Here is a 16678-nt window from a genome sequence, read left to right as displayed (position 1 = left end):
TGCTCAGACTGTGCTGCCTGACTAGCTGGGTTTGAATCCGATTTCAGACTCTTATTAGCTCTAAGAAATAAGATCTTGGGCAAGTTACCTAATATAATTATAGTGTCTCTTCTACAACGTTATGAGGTTTATTTATGTAAAACATGTACAACAGTGTTTGACACACAGTAAGTGATCAGTAAGTGTTAGCTATTACTAATCAAATTGGTAAATATAAAATACTTTAAAATGACATCCCATTTTAATTTATTTTAAATATTAACCTACATTTTTTTATCAGCCATTTGTATTTATTCAGTGAAATGTCATTTTACATATTAGCCCATTTTTCTGTTGTCTTCAATTGTTTTTGTTATTTTATTGGAGCTTTTATCATTAAGGATATTAACTCTTAATTTAAGCTATACTTAGTAAAGTAGTTGCATTCTAAAAAAATCTGTGATGAAGCAGTTTTGTGTTTCTGTGGAATGCTTATAAAATGCACATTCCTCCTCAGACCTACTCACATTATCTTGGGGCAAGGCCAAGAAACCTGCATTTTAATAAGTCTCCAGGTAATTCTTAGGCAAGGAATTCCCCGGCTACATGCTGAACAATACTGCCCTAGAATGGAGTTGGTACTGAGGCTGCTAATAGATTTGACTCAGACTCGACTCACATACTGCAGAGGGAGGGTCAGTCCCAGCTGTGAGCCGAGAGGCTAGCAGAGACTGAGGGAACAGAACAGCTGACAGCGATTTTCTAAGTTGAGACAGAACTAAAAGAAAAAGAAGTACTTTCAAGAGGATATGTGTTCACATAACATTCAACGGGATATGTATTCAGTTATATAAAATGAAATTACCTGAGCAGCTAGACGTGCAAGGAAGCAGGGTTTCAGCCGTATTCAGGTGTGGTCGGTTATACAATCTCACTGCTAGCTTTACAAATGGAAATCAATGCCATGATAGTTAGATACTTCCTTCTGACCATTAGCGAGAAGCATCTTTACCAAAGAAAATTCTGGCTTCTTGAATAACCAAGCTGAAGGGCAATGCAACTTTAGGAGAGGAGAGAAGAGACAAGGAGAGAAATACAAAAGCTGAGTACTACATGATTTCTAGGGGGTTAACTGTGACTTTTGGTTATCCCTTTACTGGTCCTTTGATAAGTATTTTGAGTTTAAGATAATTAGCATAAAAAGTTCTTGATGTCCCACAAAGGAGAATATAAAGGAGGGAAAAAACTAAGTCTGAACTAGAAAGATTGAAAACACAAATTTATAAATAAAGGATATAGCAACCAAAAGATTTTTCCAGCATCCTTCTAATTAATAAAATTTGGCACTTGATTATTTCCTTGGCTTGGAAGAAATGTTGCTTCTAATTCAATTTTTAGCATGTTTTATTCTTTAATTATTATTTATAATATATTTTATTTATGATGTCTATTATAATGCTGAGTTCCTAAAACATACATTGCCAAGACAACTTCTGGTTATGCTTCAGATTTTCTTTTTTATTTTTGTTGAGAGCAAGTATTCAGCATATTTAACCAGTTCTCTTTATTTTGCAATTCTTAGTATTGCGTCTAAATTAACTTTGGCGGAGCTAAATCAGGTACTTTACCGATGTGAATCAGAAGAACAAGAAGATGGTGGAGGATGTTATAACATACCAAACTGGTCATCTCTTAAATATGCAGGTCTCCAAGGTAAGCAAGTATAAGGATAGTTAAGCTTTTGGGGATGGGTAGGGTGGAGTTATATGATGTCTTCCTTACAGAATTAAGAGTATCACTCAGAATTTGACTGCTTGGGTTCAAATTATGGCTCTGCCACCTACTCATTGATTGACCTCTGGGAAGTAACTTAACCTCTCTGTGCCTCAATTTCTGCCTCTATAAAAGGTGAATAATGTTGCCTAATTCATAGGCTTTTTAAAGCATTAAATGAGATAATTTATTTGGGTCCCAAATGAGACTAGGTTGTAAATATAATACTTTCATCTAAATGGAAATATTTTTTCATTGCGTATTTGTTTTATCCTACAAAGAGAACTTATAGTAAAATATTATGTAGTTAGAGTAGTTGTAAGATGGGATACAGGAACTAAATACTTAACTATCAATTTAATCCATCTGGTTTGTAATATTTTCTTAGATTTTTTCCGAGGAAATTTGGTTTATCACATGTATTCTTGGTTCATATAGTTTCCCACTTATCATGCCTCCTTTTCAACTCCTCCTTATTAATTCTTTGTCCATCTAACCCATGTTTAAGGGCCAATTCAATTCTTACGTCTTCTGTAAAGCCTTCCTTAACTATTGCTTTTCACAGTAATTTCTTTGCCCTCCGGACACGCATTGCATTTATCTACTATACTTCTTATTTGGCCCTTGAAATATATTGCCTTATTTTAGTAGTTTGCGTAATGTATGTTATGAATCTTTATTATTGTGGTTAAGAGTTAGGCTTAGAATCAGACTCCCCGCATTATACTGACTAGCTGTATAACCTTGGAGTAGTTAAACTCTCCATCACTCAGTTTTCTCTTCTGTAAATGGAGATAATAACAGTACCTACAAGGAGTTACTGTTAGAATTAAATGAGTTAATACACGTAGAGCACTTAGACAACACTTAATGTATAGTAATTACAAGTAATTATTAGCTTTAAAACTCTACAAAGTAGATTATACCTCAGGAAAGAAGAATGTTTGCCTTTTTGGGAGTTCATATTTTTTAGCTTTTATACCTTCCAAGCACATAAGAAACCAAGCACATAAGAAGCTCTCAATAACTTTTTTTGAGACATTTTGCACTAATGACATTTTATTTTTTTCCTAAAATCTTCTCATTTTCAACACAAAATGTTTTGTGCTGTGAATAATAAAGAAATGTTTGTGTTACCAGTCTTAAGCAGATCTCGACTCCATTTCCACTCTGAGCCATTGAACTCCTACTTGGCTAAGACCACACTTGTGAACTTCCTTTTGGCCTTTTTCTTTCTTCAAGTTAAGTCTGATTCTTTACTAATTCTCTTTACTTCTCATGAAATGATTTTACGCATCCTTTCTAAATATAATTGCCCTTACCTGATTTATTTTTTACTTTATACCAATCTCTTTTCCCTCTGACAGTTTAATATTTCCAGCAGGCTATTAATAGCAACCTAAAATTAAATCAGACTTAACCACTTCATTGACCTTTCTTTCCCCTAAACAAAATTCTCCTTCTCTACTTCCCTACATCTTATAATACTACATATTCAGTCATGTTGGAATCCAGGAATCCATTTTGGATCTGCTCCTTTCATCCTCAATATTCAATCAGTAATTATGATGTGGATTTTTTTCTCTGTTCTCTTTGGCATACCATATCCTTTCTATTTCCACGGTTATCACTGTATTCCAGGACTAAGTCTTATCTACAAAACCAACTAACTAGTTTTCCAACCTCTTGTTACCTCTTCAACAAATCATTCCATCCCACTGGGTCATCATCAGATCTGTTTTCTAAAACACTGCTCCATTGTGTCATTCCACTATTCAACAAATGGAACTAATTATTTACTGTGCAATATTTACCTTTCCTGAAAATGCTAGAGCATATGTAGAACATTATTTTATACTGTCTCATACTGTCCTGTTTTCTAGTTTTTTTGTTTTAAGCTTTGTTTCCCAAAGATTTGTAAGCCCCTTGAGGAAAAGAACTGTATCTTAAATTTATGTATTTATATTTTAATTTCTCAAAATATGTTATATACATAATAAAATTAAATTCTAACTAAATACAGTCATGCGCCGCATAATGATGTTTTGGTCAACGATAGATTGCATATATGACAGTGGTCCCATAAGATTAATACCATATAGCCTAGGTGTGTAGTAGGCTATACCATTAGGTTTGTGTAAGTGCACCCTATGATGTTCACAAAATGACAAAATCACCTAATGCCACATTTCTCAGAACGTATCCCCGTCATTAAGCAAAGTCAGTGAAGCCAATATAATTTTTTTTAAGGTGGAAATTATTACTTTATTGAGTAATGAAAGAAGTACTGTTGTTCTGTCGTTGAAATAAGAGAATCTGCTATGTATGCATAGGAATTCTAATGCTTCTATTTGAGTATTTCTTGAGACTTTGCCTATATATCTCACTTTGATACTTTGCTTAATTCCAAGTACCCCGTGTTATATTTCAAAGATTTCTCCAAAGGTGCCTTTATGCTTATCACCATAGATGCTCTTGCTCTCTCTGAAAACGTTTCTATGATTTCCTTAAATCTTGCCTGAACATTAATGAATCCACCACTTTTCAACATGAAAAGACACAAACTTATCAATTTTCTTCCCCCAGATGCCTTAGGCAGAGAAACCATGCGAGTTGCGTTTGGATATTACAACATTAAAATCTAAAATAACAAGACCAGTCTCAAAAGATAGGAACCTTGGAATTAAGCCCCTGTGACAGTAGTCCCCTTCAGCGTGCCTATGTAGCTTGGTTCAAGCCAGTGTTGCCACTCTTACCTCCAACCCTGGGAAGTGTACTGTGGACTGTGCAGCCATTGTGTCTGCCTCTATATGTGTTCACCCTAAAGCGTGAGAGACGAGCAGCAGCCCAGCTGTGGGAACATGTCACCTCTGCCAGTAACACAGCATGATGTTTCTCTGAATTTTCAGGATTAATGTCCGTACTGGCAGAAATAAGACCAAGGAATGACTTGGGGCATCCCTTTTGTGACAATTTGAGATCTGGAGATTGGATGATTGACTATGTCAGTGGCCGGCTTATTTCACGATCAGGAACTATCGCTGAAGTAAGTAAAGCTATATTCTAGTCCAAAGAAACAAGGGCACAATAAGAACTATATTACCATCTTATATATAATACTTACATTATTTCTAACCTGAAACATTGTCCTCCATTCTTTATCATCTTTCAGTTCTAATAAATGGAAATACGGTTGATAGACTACTAGATAGTAGCATTACATGTTTGGATTTACCTTTTAAAATATGCCTAGCCTGTAAACACACCAAATTAACTTTTTAAATTATTTTTATAACAGGTTGGTAAATGGTTGCAGGCTATGTTCTGTTACCTGAAGCAGATCCCACGTTATCTTATTCCATGTTACTTCGATGCTATATTAATTGGTGCATACACCACTCTTCTGGACGTAGCATGGAAGCAGATGTCAAGGTATACCCAACAAATCTTGAGTAAATAGGCATGGCATGTCTGTGTAGAAACCATATCAGAGTCAGTTGATAAACGCTCTTAAAAGATCAAAACATGAGGAGTTCTCATAGACTCATAGAGCTGAAAAAGGGTGTAAGTGGGTAGTAAATTTATTAGCATCCTTTAATCTGGAGCATACAAAAATAAACACAGATATTAAAATCTGTTCTATAAAGCTAAAAAAAAAACAATGTTGAGGGGCAGGCCCAGTAGCGTAGTGGTTGAGTTTGCACACTCTGCTTCAGTAGCCCAGGGTTCGTAGGTTTGGATCCTGGGCACGGGCCTATTCACCGCTTGCCAAGCCATGCCTTGACAGGCGTCCCACATATAAAATAGAAGAGAATGGGCACAGATGTTAGCTCAGGGCCAGTCTTCCTCAGCAAGAAGAGAAAGATTGGCAACAGATGTTAGCTCAGGGCTAATCTTCCTCACCAAAAAAAAAAAAAAGAAAAATGTTGATGGGAAAATTAATTGTTTTATGTTGTTTCTATTTATTCATTGACTTGTTAAGTTAATGGATACAGTTTTGAGAATATACATACACAGTTCTTTTCCTAGTTGTTCATTAATTAAAAGAAAAATATTCTGCTGTTATTATGAATGAAATTTGCCTTTAATGATGAATTTCCCTAAAATGAAACCACAGATCATAATGTACTAGCGAAGAGCCACCAAATTGATTTGGGGATAATTTCAGAAAGAACTAAACTTCAATCCTACCATTTGTTTCACAACAGGACTTGGACTTAAAGCTAGCTAGAATATTGGGTGAAATGAAAGCAGTTCTGAAATCTAACCAGATTGAATATTTTTTTCAATTCATATTACCATTGTTACACATTTGTGTAGAGAAATTATTTGAAGGAAAGAAACTAAGTAAAATAATACTGCTAAAAATTTTTGAATCAATGGGTATAAAATTTCAGTTATGCAAGATGAATAAGTTCGAGAGATATGCTGTACAACATTGTGCCTATAAATACAATATAGTATTGTACACTTAAAAATCTGTTTAAGAGGGTAGATCTCAAATATTCTTACCACAATAACATTTTTTAAAATAAATAATAAAATTTTTTGCATTTCTACAAATAATATTTTCAACTCTGTCCCTTTGTTACAGCTTTGTTCAAAATGGTTCTACCTTTGTGAAACACCTGTCACTGGGGTCAGTCCAATTGTGTGGAGTAGGAAAATTCCCTTCTCTGCCACTTCTTTCACCTTCCCTTACGGATGTACCGTATAGAGTAAATGAGATCACAAAAGAAAAGGAGCAATGTTGTGGGTCTTTAGCTGCAGGTAAGAAATTACGTACAAGTGTAAGTCAATACTGTAAGAAGAAAATGTGTAAGTCAGTATTATTCAAAGTAGAGAAGTTATGGGGAAATGATTACTTAAAAAAAAACTCATGATGTTATTCAAGATTTTATGTTACTGCGTAGTACAAGTTCATAGATATTCACTTGTAAAAATTATAACCATGCTTACTATTTAATTATTACTGTGCAACAGGCATTTATGTGCATTTTTTATTGTGGTTAGTTAATCCTTTTCTTCTGCATGTTTTTATTTTTTCCAACTCGACATTTTGTATTTTCTTATCAGATTTGTTTTACAACCCTTTTTTCCAATGTTATACTTCTTTCCCAATTTTTAAATATTAACCCAACCTTGTAATTACCAAGAGATCATGTAAAGGTCCTCTACAAGTTACAAACACAAAACAAACGTTAAATAATTTTTTATTATGTGTCTAATTGCAATCAGATGTTTTCAGCTATATTTGTTGGCATCCTTGCTTGCAAGTAGTATTAAAACCTGAATCTAAGTAAGCAAAATAGGCCAAGGGCTGGCTTTTGTTTTCTCTTTAATGTATTTCAACCATTTCTAGAAAGTACTTAATATTTGAGACCACTGAAGTTTAGAACTTTCCAAACTAAACTGAAAAATACCAAATTGCAGGATGAAAGTAATAGTATTGTCTATGTGATTTCTTCTGTTTACCATTAAATTTGCATCTGTTTAAACCAAGAAAAAAGACTTAGTGGGACCCAACAACCAAAAAAGAAGTTAACTTTTTATTTAGAATGATCCTATGAACCCTCTGAATGTCTTAATTACATAATTGTGCTTTAGATTTTCACTCAACTATTTGCTCTCCTTCTGGTACTTATCTTTACCCCGTGAATCCATATGGATGCTCATAAAACTGAACTGGGCCATTGTGGAAAAAAAAAATTGATATGCAGTATTTGGTTTTAAAGCCTACTGTTTAAAAGCTTTATACATAGAATAATGATCTTAGCAGTTTTGATCATGCACTGCTGTTAAGCACTCCCAAAATAAATATACTGATATCATAAATGATATACTAATATAAGTTATAATATATGCTATACCTACATATCAGGTAGAGTATAAAACAAAAATAGAAACTAAAAATGTAAGTTAATAAATATAAATAGAAGTTCTGATACTTGCTTCTAGCATCCCAAAGGAGTGTTTTGTATACTCCATACTAACAAAATAGACTCTGATTTGCAGATAGGTTTTTTGGGTTCATTTTAAAATGAATACCAAGGCCAGGAACACCTTCCTTTGGTGATAATAGTGCAAAAAAAAATTATAATGGTAAGCTTTTATAATAATTGACAAGGTAGAAATCACTCAGAAGATACGTGATCTATAAGTCATATACCCTTAGAGGTCAAAAAGTTACACAAACATTTCCTCATATGAATGCTAGAGATTTTATAGTTTTGACTCTTTAACAAAGACATACTGCCTGTGTTTCAGGACAAACCAACTTAAACTCACTCCTGAATCTGTCTATACTCATATTTCATACAAGGTGTTAAATGGATTAAAGTACCAGGAAGTCTGTGTGGCACAGAGTGCTGTATATATGTTAGCTACTGTCATCATCAAAATTATCACCAATCATATATAAACCATATATATCAACCATGTATAAATAATACATAAAGCATTGAGGGAAATTTTGCACCATTATTTTGGAGACGATGTAGAAAGAAATGTTTAATGTTACCTTTAGTTCTGATCCTTCTTAACAGAAGAAAATAATATCTAGTCTCCAAGAAGGTGAAGACCCAATAAGCAGAAACTTCAATTGCAAAGTACACTTAGAAATTGCCAAAATTATTCTTAAGTCAAATTCTTTCACCTCTCAATTTACCTTTTATAATTAGTCTTTTCTTCATTCAGTAAATTTTTATAATGACATATTATGTACCAGTTACAATTTTCAATGATAGATATACTTTGGTAAACAAGGCAGATGAGGTTTCTGTTATCAGGGATCTGATTTTTTATTGAGGAGAGACAATCATTTATTCAACAAACCAGAAAACAAACAAAGTAATGTCAGATAGTGTTAAGTGCTTAGAAGATAGTTATGAATGAATGCTGTGTACATTTTATGTCCTCAGTTTTCGCTTCCTGAAATATTTGCTATATTTGTACTTTAGCACAGTTCTTTTTTTGAGTGAAATGCCATTTTCCTTCGCTTTACTTTCCTACTGTTTATTGTTTTTAGTACAAATATAGATAACAATTGTATTTCTTTACATGTTTTATAAGAAACCAAACTCAGTCTAAAAGTAAAATTTTAGATTTTATCCGTCAGTCATCCTATTTTATCTCATGCCTAAAGGCTGCAGTTACCTAGAATATTCAAGTTATTTGGCACCTGAAATCCTTGTTTTCATCTGTAAAAACTGTTTCTGGATAACAAAGTGTAACACTTTTAAGTTGTTTTGAATTAAGGGGAAATTTAGTAATAAAGTTTGACTCTAGAGTGATAGATTAATAAACATATTTAATTGTGTATCATTAAGGTAATCATTTCACATTTAGATTAATTTATTGCCTTTAAATTGCAGGTAGAATCTTTTCAAATATATTATTAATATATTAAGTGTTTGTTTATGTTAACTATTCGATCTCTAATTTTAATCTTTAATTTATTAAAAGAAAGTTCGTCTGTGTTTAAAGATTTACACATTCGAATCAATTCAGATAAGCACCACTCTCTAGCTCTGGTTTTTAATCTCTTTTGGTCACAGATTCCTTGAAGAATCTGATAAGAATATGAAATCTCATTGCACAAAAGTTGACATAAGTATAGACACACATTTTGCAGATAATTTAGAGGGTTTGCAGACTCCCTGTAGCTCAGTCCTATAGTCCCCCAGGTTTAGACCAACTGGTCCATGGTAATAGAGTCCATAGGCTTGCGTGTATTATTAACATATTACTTTGTTGTGTTTTCTGTTAGGCTTACCTCATTTTTCTGCTGGTCTTTTCCGCTGCTGGGGAAGGGATACTTTCATTGCACTTAGAGGTCTACTGCTGGTTACTGGACGCTATTTAGAGGCCAGGTAGGAGATCTCTAAAAAGTTGCAAGGCAAGTTTGTGTCTGAATAAACACATGCTCTTCAAACTTTCCTTCTTATCCATCTATTCTCAACATTGCGGGGGGCGGGGAGGTGGGGTATGTTTTCCTTTAGTGTTTGTTTTTTGTATGTTCATTTGATAAGATCATAGAATTTCAAAGGAGTGAAAATCTTTGAAGTTACTAAATTCTAGTCTCTCATGTTACGGGTCAGGTTATCTTCAGCATTTGCTAATTTATTTCAGCAAAACTAAAAAATGTATAACTATGTTACTAACATCACTCACTAGAGAGTAAAATTCCTATGCCTGAATTAAGTAACGTATAAGAACTCAGATGAACTTTTAGGTAAAATTTGAAAGTCTACCATTTTTGTCCATTTGTAATGAAGACACTGCTGGCTCTTTGAGTCCTATAGAAAGAATTATAATATCAGATTTTCCTCTATTTGTTGTCAGGCCATGTAACCTCCAGTTGTATGTTTTATAGATTTAAAATGATATTTTCTTATGTCACAATAATATAAATGAATTTATCAGAGGTGGAAAAGAAAAGCTCCACAGCCGTGCCACTCAGAGTGTGTTCCACAAACCGTCAGTGGCACCGTCACCTGAGAGCTTGTTAGGAATGTGAATTCCTGGTCCCTATGCCGGACCCCCTGAATCCAAACCTGGGGGCAGAAGGGGCAGAGTTGGCAGGTGGAAATCTGGGTTTTTGCAGGGGCTCCAGGTGATTTTCAGCAGCTGAAGGATAAAGTTTGACAGCACTGCTCTACACGTTAAGACTTTTAGCAAAAAAAGCCTTTGCATGATATACCTTGTTTCGATGTCATCAGAAAAATGACTGAAGTTTGCCTCTTCAAATGACAAAACTTTTATTTTTGTCCTTTCAAAATTGAAAATTTCTGAGTGGGCATCTGAAATGTATTATATTCTTCCTTGCTAACCTAATATAATAAGACCTTTTCTTATTGACTTAAGATACCAGTGTGGAGTTGTAGAAATTTGAGAGGCTGTTTGCTTCTTCCCGAAATGCCCCAAAATGACTGTGACTAAGAAGCAGGAAATGGAACATCAGGATTCAGCATAGTATAGTGGTTAAGAACTTGGGTTTGAGCCAGACTGCCAGGATTTGGCATCCTGGTTCCAAACTACCAGCTGACAAATTATTTATCCTCTTTATGCTCTCTGTAAAATGGTTGTGGTACTTACCTGACAGGGTTTTCATGAGGATTAAATCAGCTAATATAGTTAAAGCATCTAGAACAGTATCTGCCTCATGCTAAGCATTACATAAATGTTAGTTTTTTTAATCATTATTATTTTCATTGTTATCTGGGCTCCCAATTATCACTTCTATGTAGTATCAAAAATTTCTGCTTCTTAATTTTACATGACTATCTAGTTCAAGAGTCAGCAAACTATGGGCTGTCCCCTGTTTTGTATGACCTGTGAGCAAGGAATGGTTCTTAACTTTTTAACGAGTCATTAAAAACAGAAGAAGAAGAATACATGACTGAGACCGTATATGGCCAACAAAGCCTAAAATATTTACTATCTGGCCCTTTACAGAAATGTTTGCCACCCCTGATCTAGATGATTTTCAGAGCATAATGTTTTTGTTAGGGCCGTGCTAGCTGCTGTAAATTAGAAACTCTTAAATTTCAATCTTTCTTTTCACTTTCTTTTCACAAATGAAATTTATTTCTTGCTCCTCATCCAATATGGGTGTTCAGGAGACAGCTTTCCACATAGTGATTCAGGGACGCCGGCTCCTTCATCTTGAGGATCTGTCATCTTCCAGGGCCTCCAAGGCCTCTCCAGTCAGCTGGCAGAGAGGGAAAGAGTCTGGGGAAAATACACCTGTTCCATGCACTTAACATACATCAGTTCCATCACATTCTTTTGCCTTAGAATGCAGTCATTTGGCCACGACCAGCTGTAAGGTAGGTTGGGCCATGTAGGAAAGCCCTTTTGGTGGACACATGGCTCTCTCTACCACAGGTAGTCCTACCTCCTCACTCTGTAGAGGTCATGCACAGAGGTCTTCTTATTCAACTTTCAAGTATATGACATTGTTCTGGATGGTTACGACTGGAAGTGTCACTGTCCATACTAACACTTTTATACTGCAGAAAATAAGTTTCCTATTGCACTATTATGTAAGAGATCGGCATTAAACTGAGATATAGAATTAATTAAATTTCTAAAAGGTTTAGCCAAAAAGCACTGAGGCCTAGACATTTTAAATGACTTTTCCAAAGTCATATAGATGGCAACACTAGGATTTAAACCTCAGCCATCTTATTTCTTAGTTTCATCCTCTTTTTAGAATGTCATGCCATCTTACAAAGTTGTCATTTGGTATATGAAAGTAGAATAATACTTTAAAAGATAAACTATCCCCTACCAGTTTTTGATGGATCATTTTTTCAAGGTCAGCTTTTACCCGTTTATTTTCTTATAAATTTGCTTTGCTCTTAGTATCTACTATTTAAAATAATAAAGTTCACATTCTTAGTTACTTAGATTTTGAAATACCAAGGATTTCAAAAGTAGGATCTAAAGCTGTGAGGGACCTTAAAAATTAACCAGTCCAATTCCTAACTCCACAGATGAAAAAACTATCCCAGAGAGGATAAGTTACACAGATTCTTAAAAGAAAAAGCCAGGGCTAGGATCAAGGTTTCTGTCTTTTAATTCAGTGCTTGTTCTATCATATTGTGACCACTTTCTGCATGAAAATACAAAGCAATAAGGGCAGGAGAGAAAATGCATCTGAAATAATAGTCACCAAAAGTGACTTCAGTTTTTTTAAGTGATTGTTTTCATGTCAAATGATCCACCTAATTCTGTTGTTTTAGGAATATTATTTTAGCATTTGCTGGTACCCTAAGACACGGTCTCATTCCTAATCTCCTGGGTGAAGGAACTTACGCCAGATACAATTGCCGGGATGCTGTGTGGTGGTGGCTACAGTGTATTCAGGATTACTGTAAAATTGCTCCAAATGGCCTAGACATTCTCAGGTGCCCGGTTTCCAGAATGTATCCTACAGATGATTCTGTTCCTTTGTCTGCTGGCACAGTGGTAAAAATCATTTTTTAAAATAATTTTTTTCCTGAAAAATGACTTTTAGCTTCTAATACAAAAATACATATATAATTAAGAATCTGAATCTTAAGCATTCTTCAAATATTGGTACCTATTTAGCACCTGCTAGAACCATGAGAGATTGCAGAGATAAGACTTACTCCTTGCTTAAAGAGCTTGCAACATGGTAGAAGAGATGATGTCCATATAATATGGTCATTGCAGAAAGAGGTGTGTGGGAAATGTTATGTAGTTTCATAAAAGGGAGAGAGATGATCTAGTAGGTGTGTCTCAGGGAAGACTTCAGAAAGTAGCTAATTTCACCTAAACTGAACCTTAAAAGGTGAGTGGGATTTCAGCAGAGATGAGAAAAGTTATGGGAGGACATCAAAGATGAAAGGAATAACAAAAAACAGGGTGAATGGAAGCATAGTTTAGGACACACTGCTCAGTCTCGTTGGGCTTTTGTTGTAGGGCACCTGCAGGGTAGTAAGAGGTTGTGGGGAGAGTGAACGAGGTTGTGGAGAGCCTTGACTACCAATCCAGGGAGTTCAGAGTTTATCTTATGAACAGTGAAGAATAAATAAACATTTTTGAGTGGTTTTTTCCCAGTCAATGATGTACAATGATACTGTACTTTTGCCACTTCTGAGCTGCCTTTATGTTATAGTTTGTTTGGTGTATTACTGTGGGGGACTTCTAAACTACCTCAGGGCTAATATAGATTTGTGTCCCCATGATGTTTATAACGTAAAGTATACAAAGAACATTTGTCAAAAAAAGTTTTGACCTGAAGTACCACTTTAGTATATAATTTATCACTATTACTATGTATGTAGATGAGTAAGAACAGTAAAGCCAAATTAAAATTCAGATTTCTTTATAAGCTAGATTCATTTATTAGCTGAACAATTCACTGTAAGAAACTATATTAGCTCACAAGATTCAGTTTCATGTCTCAGCAAAATTACGCATTATTTCATGTCACAAACGTAAATAGTCAAAACTACAATATGTTAAATATTCATATGCCAAAGGTGGGCTGTATTATTTGCTGCTTTCCCCAGCCCCACTCCTGATCCCCATTTCTCCTTCCAAAGGAAAATACATGTTTTTACAAAACATAAGTTGTGGGATTTGGGGGAAGATAAGAGAAATGTAATTTCTAACAGAGGTCACTACGTTCATTATGTCTCAAACAGGATCAACCATTGTTTGAAGTAATACAGGAAGCTATGCAAAGACACATGCAGGGCATACAGTTCCGAGAAAGGAATGCTGGGCCACAGATAGATCGAAACATGAAGGATGAAGGTACATAACTTCACATAGGAAAGATTTACTGATGAGATGAAATTAAACCTTGTAATTGTTCATTTATTTGACAAATATTTTATTTATGTGTAGAACTTCAGAATATAATAATGAAAAAGATTAACAGTTTCTCAGCTTACCAATTTGGTTTTAGTTTCTCAAGGAAAGATGAAATTTTATATCTTTGTCAGCCAATTTGAAAGGTAATTTTGGTGGGTGCATTTATAATAATAATTGCTAGTAATTGAGTGCTTACTATGTGCTAGGCATTGTGCTAACTACTTTACCTGTGTTATTCCCATTTAACACTCCCAAGGACATTGGGCATTCATGAGTTATATTGTTCCCATTTTTATTGATAAGATGACTGAAGCAGAGTAGCTAGCGCAGTCACATAGCTACTAAGTGGCAGAGCTAGGATTTCATCCATAGTCTGTCTGTCTCTATAACCTAGGCTCTTAGAAAATACTTTTTGTAAAAAGGTTTGTTTGTATACAGAGTTAAAATGATATACTTTTTTAACCTCTTTGAAGCTCATCATATTCCTATTCTATGGCACGCTATCATCACCAGCCAATGCAAGGCTAATGATAATTTATTTCATTTTATTACCCATTCCCCTTAGAGATATTCCAGTGGATTTGTTGTATATTTATTTATTGTCTTCCAAAACATATATTGCTTTATGTGCTTGTAAATTTTTTTAACTTTTTAATTTTGAAACAACTAGAGACTAATCGCTGCAAAAATGATACATGAGTACCCTGAACCCTTCATCCAGCTTCCACCATTGAGGATCTCATAGAACTGTACTACAATATCAAAATAAAGAAATTGACAATATAGTACTGTTAACTAGACTATAGACTATATTTATTTTTCTCCAGTTTTACATTAACTCATTTGTGTGTGTGTGTTCGGTACATTTTTACACCATGTATAGCTTCATGTAACCACTACCACAATCAAGATACAGAACTGTTCCATCACCACAAAGGTCTTCCTTGTGCTACCCTTTTATAGTCACACCAACCAACCCTGGTCTCTGGCAACTACAGTTGCCCTTTGGTATCAATGGGGATTGGTTCCAGGACCCCCACGGATACCAAAATCCAAGAATGCTCAAGTACCTTATATAAGATGGTGTAGTATTTGCATATAACCTATGCACATCCTCCCACATACTTTAAATGATCTCTAGATTACTTATAATACCTAATAGATTGTAAATGCTATATAAATAGTTGTTATACTGTATTGTAGGGAATAATGACAAGAAAAAAAAGTCTGTACATGTTTGGTACAGATGCAATCATCATGGGCCTTTCGATCCATGGTTGGTTGAATATGCGGATGTGGAACCTGCAGATATAGAGGGTTGACTATACTAATATGTTCTGCATCTCTATATTTTTGTCATTTTAAGAATGTATATAAATGGAATCATATAGAATGTAACTTTTGAGATTGGTTCTTTCACCAAGCATAACTCCCCTTGAGATCCATCCAGGTTGTTGCATGTATCAATAGTTTATTCTTTTTTATTGCTAAGTATATTCACTTTCATGGTTGTACCACTCATATGTTGAAGGATATTTGACCTGTCTCCATTTTTTGACTAATACAAATAAAGCTACTATGAACATTCATATACAGGTTTTTGTGTGAACATAAGTTTTCATTTCTCTGGGATAAATGCCCAAGAATGTGATTGGGTCGTATGGTAAGTACATGTTTTGTTTTATAAGAAACTGCCAAACGGTTTTCCAAAGTGGTTGTACCATTTTACATTCCCACCAGCAAACTGGAGAGATCCAGTTTCTCCCCATCCTCTGCAGCATTTGATGTTATCACTTTTTTTTTATTGTTCTGTTGACTTCTTGTTTCCACTATTGCTATTGAAAAGTTTATTGACCTACATCTTACTCCATTAGCGGTGATCTACTCTTTGTTTCTTGAAGCTTTTAGAACCATCTCTTTGTCTTAATTTGGGGTTTTACTCTAACTCTTCTTTGTTTCATTTGGCACTCTATGAGCCCTTTCAATCTGAGGTCTTTCATAATTCTGGGATATTTATCATTTTATTTCTTCATATATTTCCTCTCCTTCTCTTTCTGCTTTCTGGGAGTACTGTTATCTAGATATCTTCTTGTTTATTTCTAACCCCATAGATTTTAGCTCTTTTCTTCTATTTTCTCTTTTTACCCATTCCTGCGGCCTCTGGAGGATTTTCAATCTGATCTTCCATCTCATTAATTCATTCTTCAGCTGAATTCATCTACCATTTAGTCCCTATTGTTTTTTATTTCAACTATTAGAAATTTTAGACCTAACATCTCCGCTTAGTCATTTTTAATGACTTTTTGTTCCTGTTTCATATTAATAATATCTTGCCTATGTCTTTGAGGATATCTTTTTGCTTATTTTATATTATTGCTTCATGTGTTCCAGTAATTCTGCTTGATGTGGAATATGTTGCTCGGCTTCTCTCTCTTTTATAGTAGTTAGACTCCTCTTGTATCTACTGTTTATTTTTTCCCAATAAGCTCATGTTCCCTCGATTATTAGCTACTCTGTTCAGCGCTAAAAAGAGACAGTCTCCTGAGGTTCTAACACAGCAGCCTGAAGAGCCGAG

General features: G+C 34.6%; 1 protein-coding gene across 2 annotated transcripts in view; it reads left to right on the top strand.

Annotated features, from left to right (window-relative positions):
* The window catches only part of AGL (amylo-alpha-1,6-glucosidase and 4-alpha-glucanotransferase), a 68808-nt gene that overhangs the window by 37220 nt on the left and 14910 nt on the right, over positions 1–16678 (top strand). For both annotated transcript variants that reach the window (XM_087446807.1, XM_087446800.1), the window contains exons 21-27: positions 1562–1692; positions 4662–4798; positions 5051–5184; positions 6347–6522; positions 9521–9623; positions 12501–12726; positions 13932–14043. In XM_087446807.1, the coding sequence (XP_087302933.1) occupies positions 1562–1692; positions 4662–4798; positions 5051–5184; positions 6347–6522; positions 9521–9623; positions 12501–12726; positions 13932–14043 (1019 nt within the window). The remainder of the gene's footprint in view (positions 1–1561; positions 1693–4661; positions 4799–5050; positions 5185–6346; positions 6523–9520; positions 9624–12500; positions 12727–13931; positions 14044–16678) is intronic.

This window comes from Ceratotherium simum, chromosome 2, assembly GCF_057802395.1.
Source record: "Ceratotherium simum simum isolate JZ-2026a chromosome 2, ASM5780239v1, whole genome shotgun sequence".
Taxonomy (NCBI): Eukaryota; Metazoa; Chordata; class Mammalia; order Perissodactyla; family Rhinocerotidae; genus Ceratotherium; species Ceratotherium simum.
The sequence above is the reverse complement of the archived record's forward strand: the minus strand, read 5'-3'. Positions and strand labels throughout refer to the sequence as shown.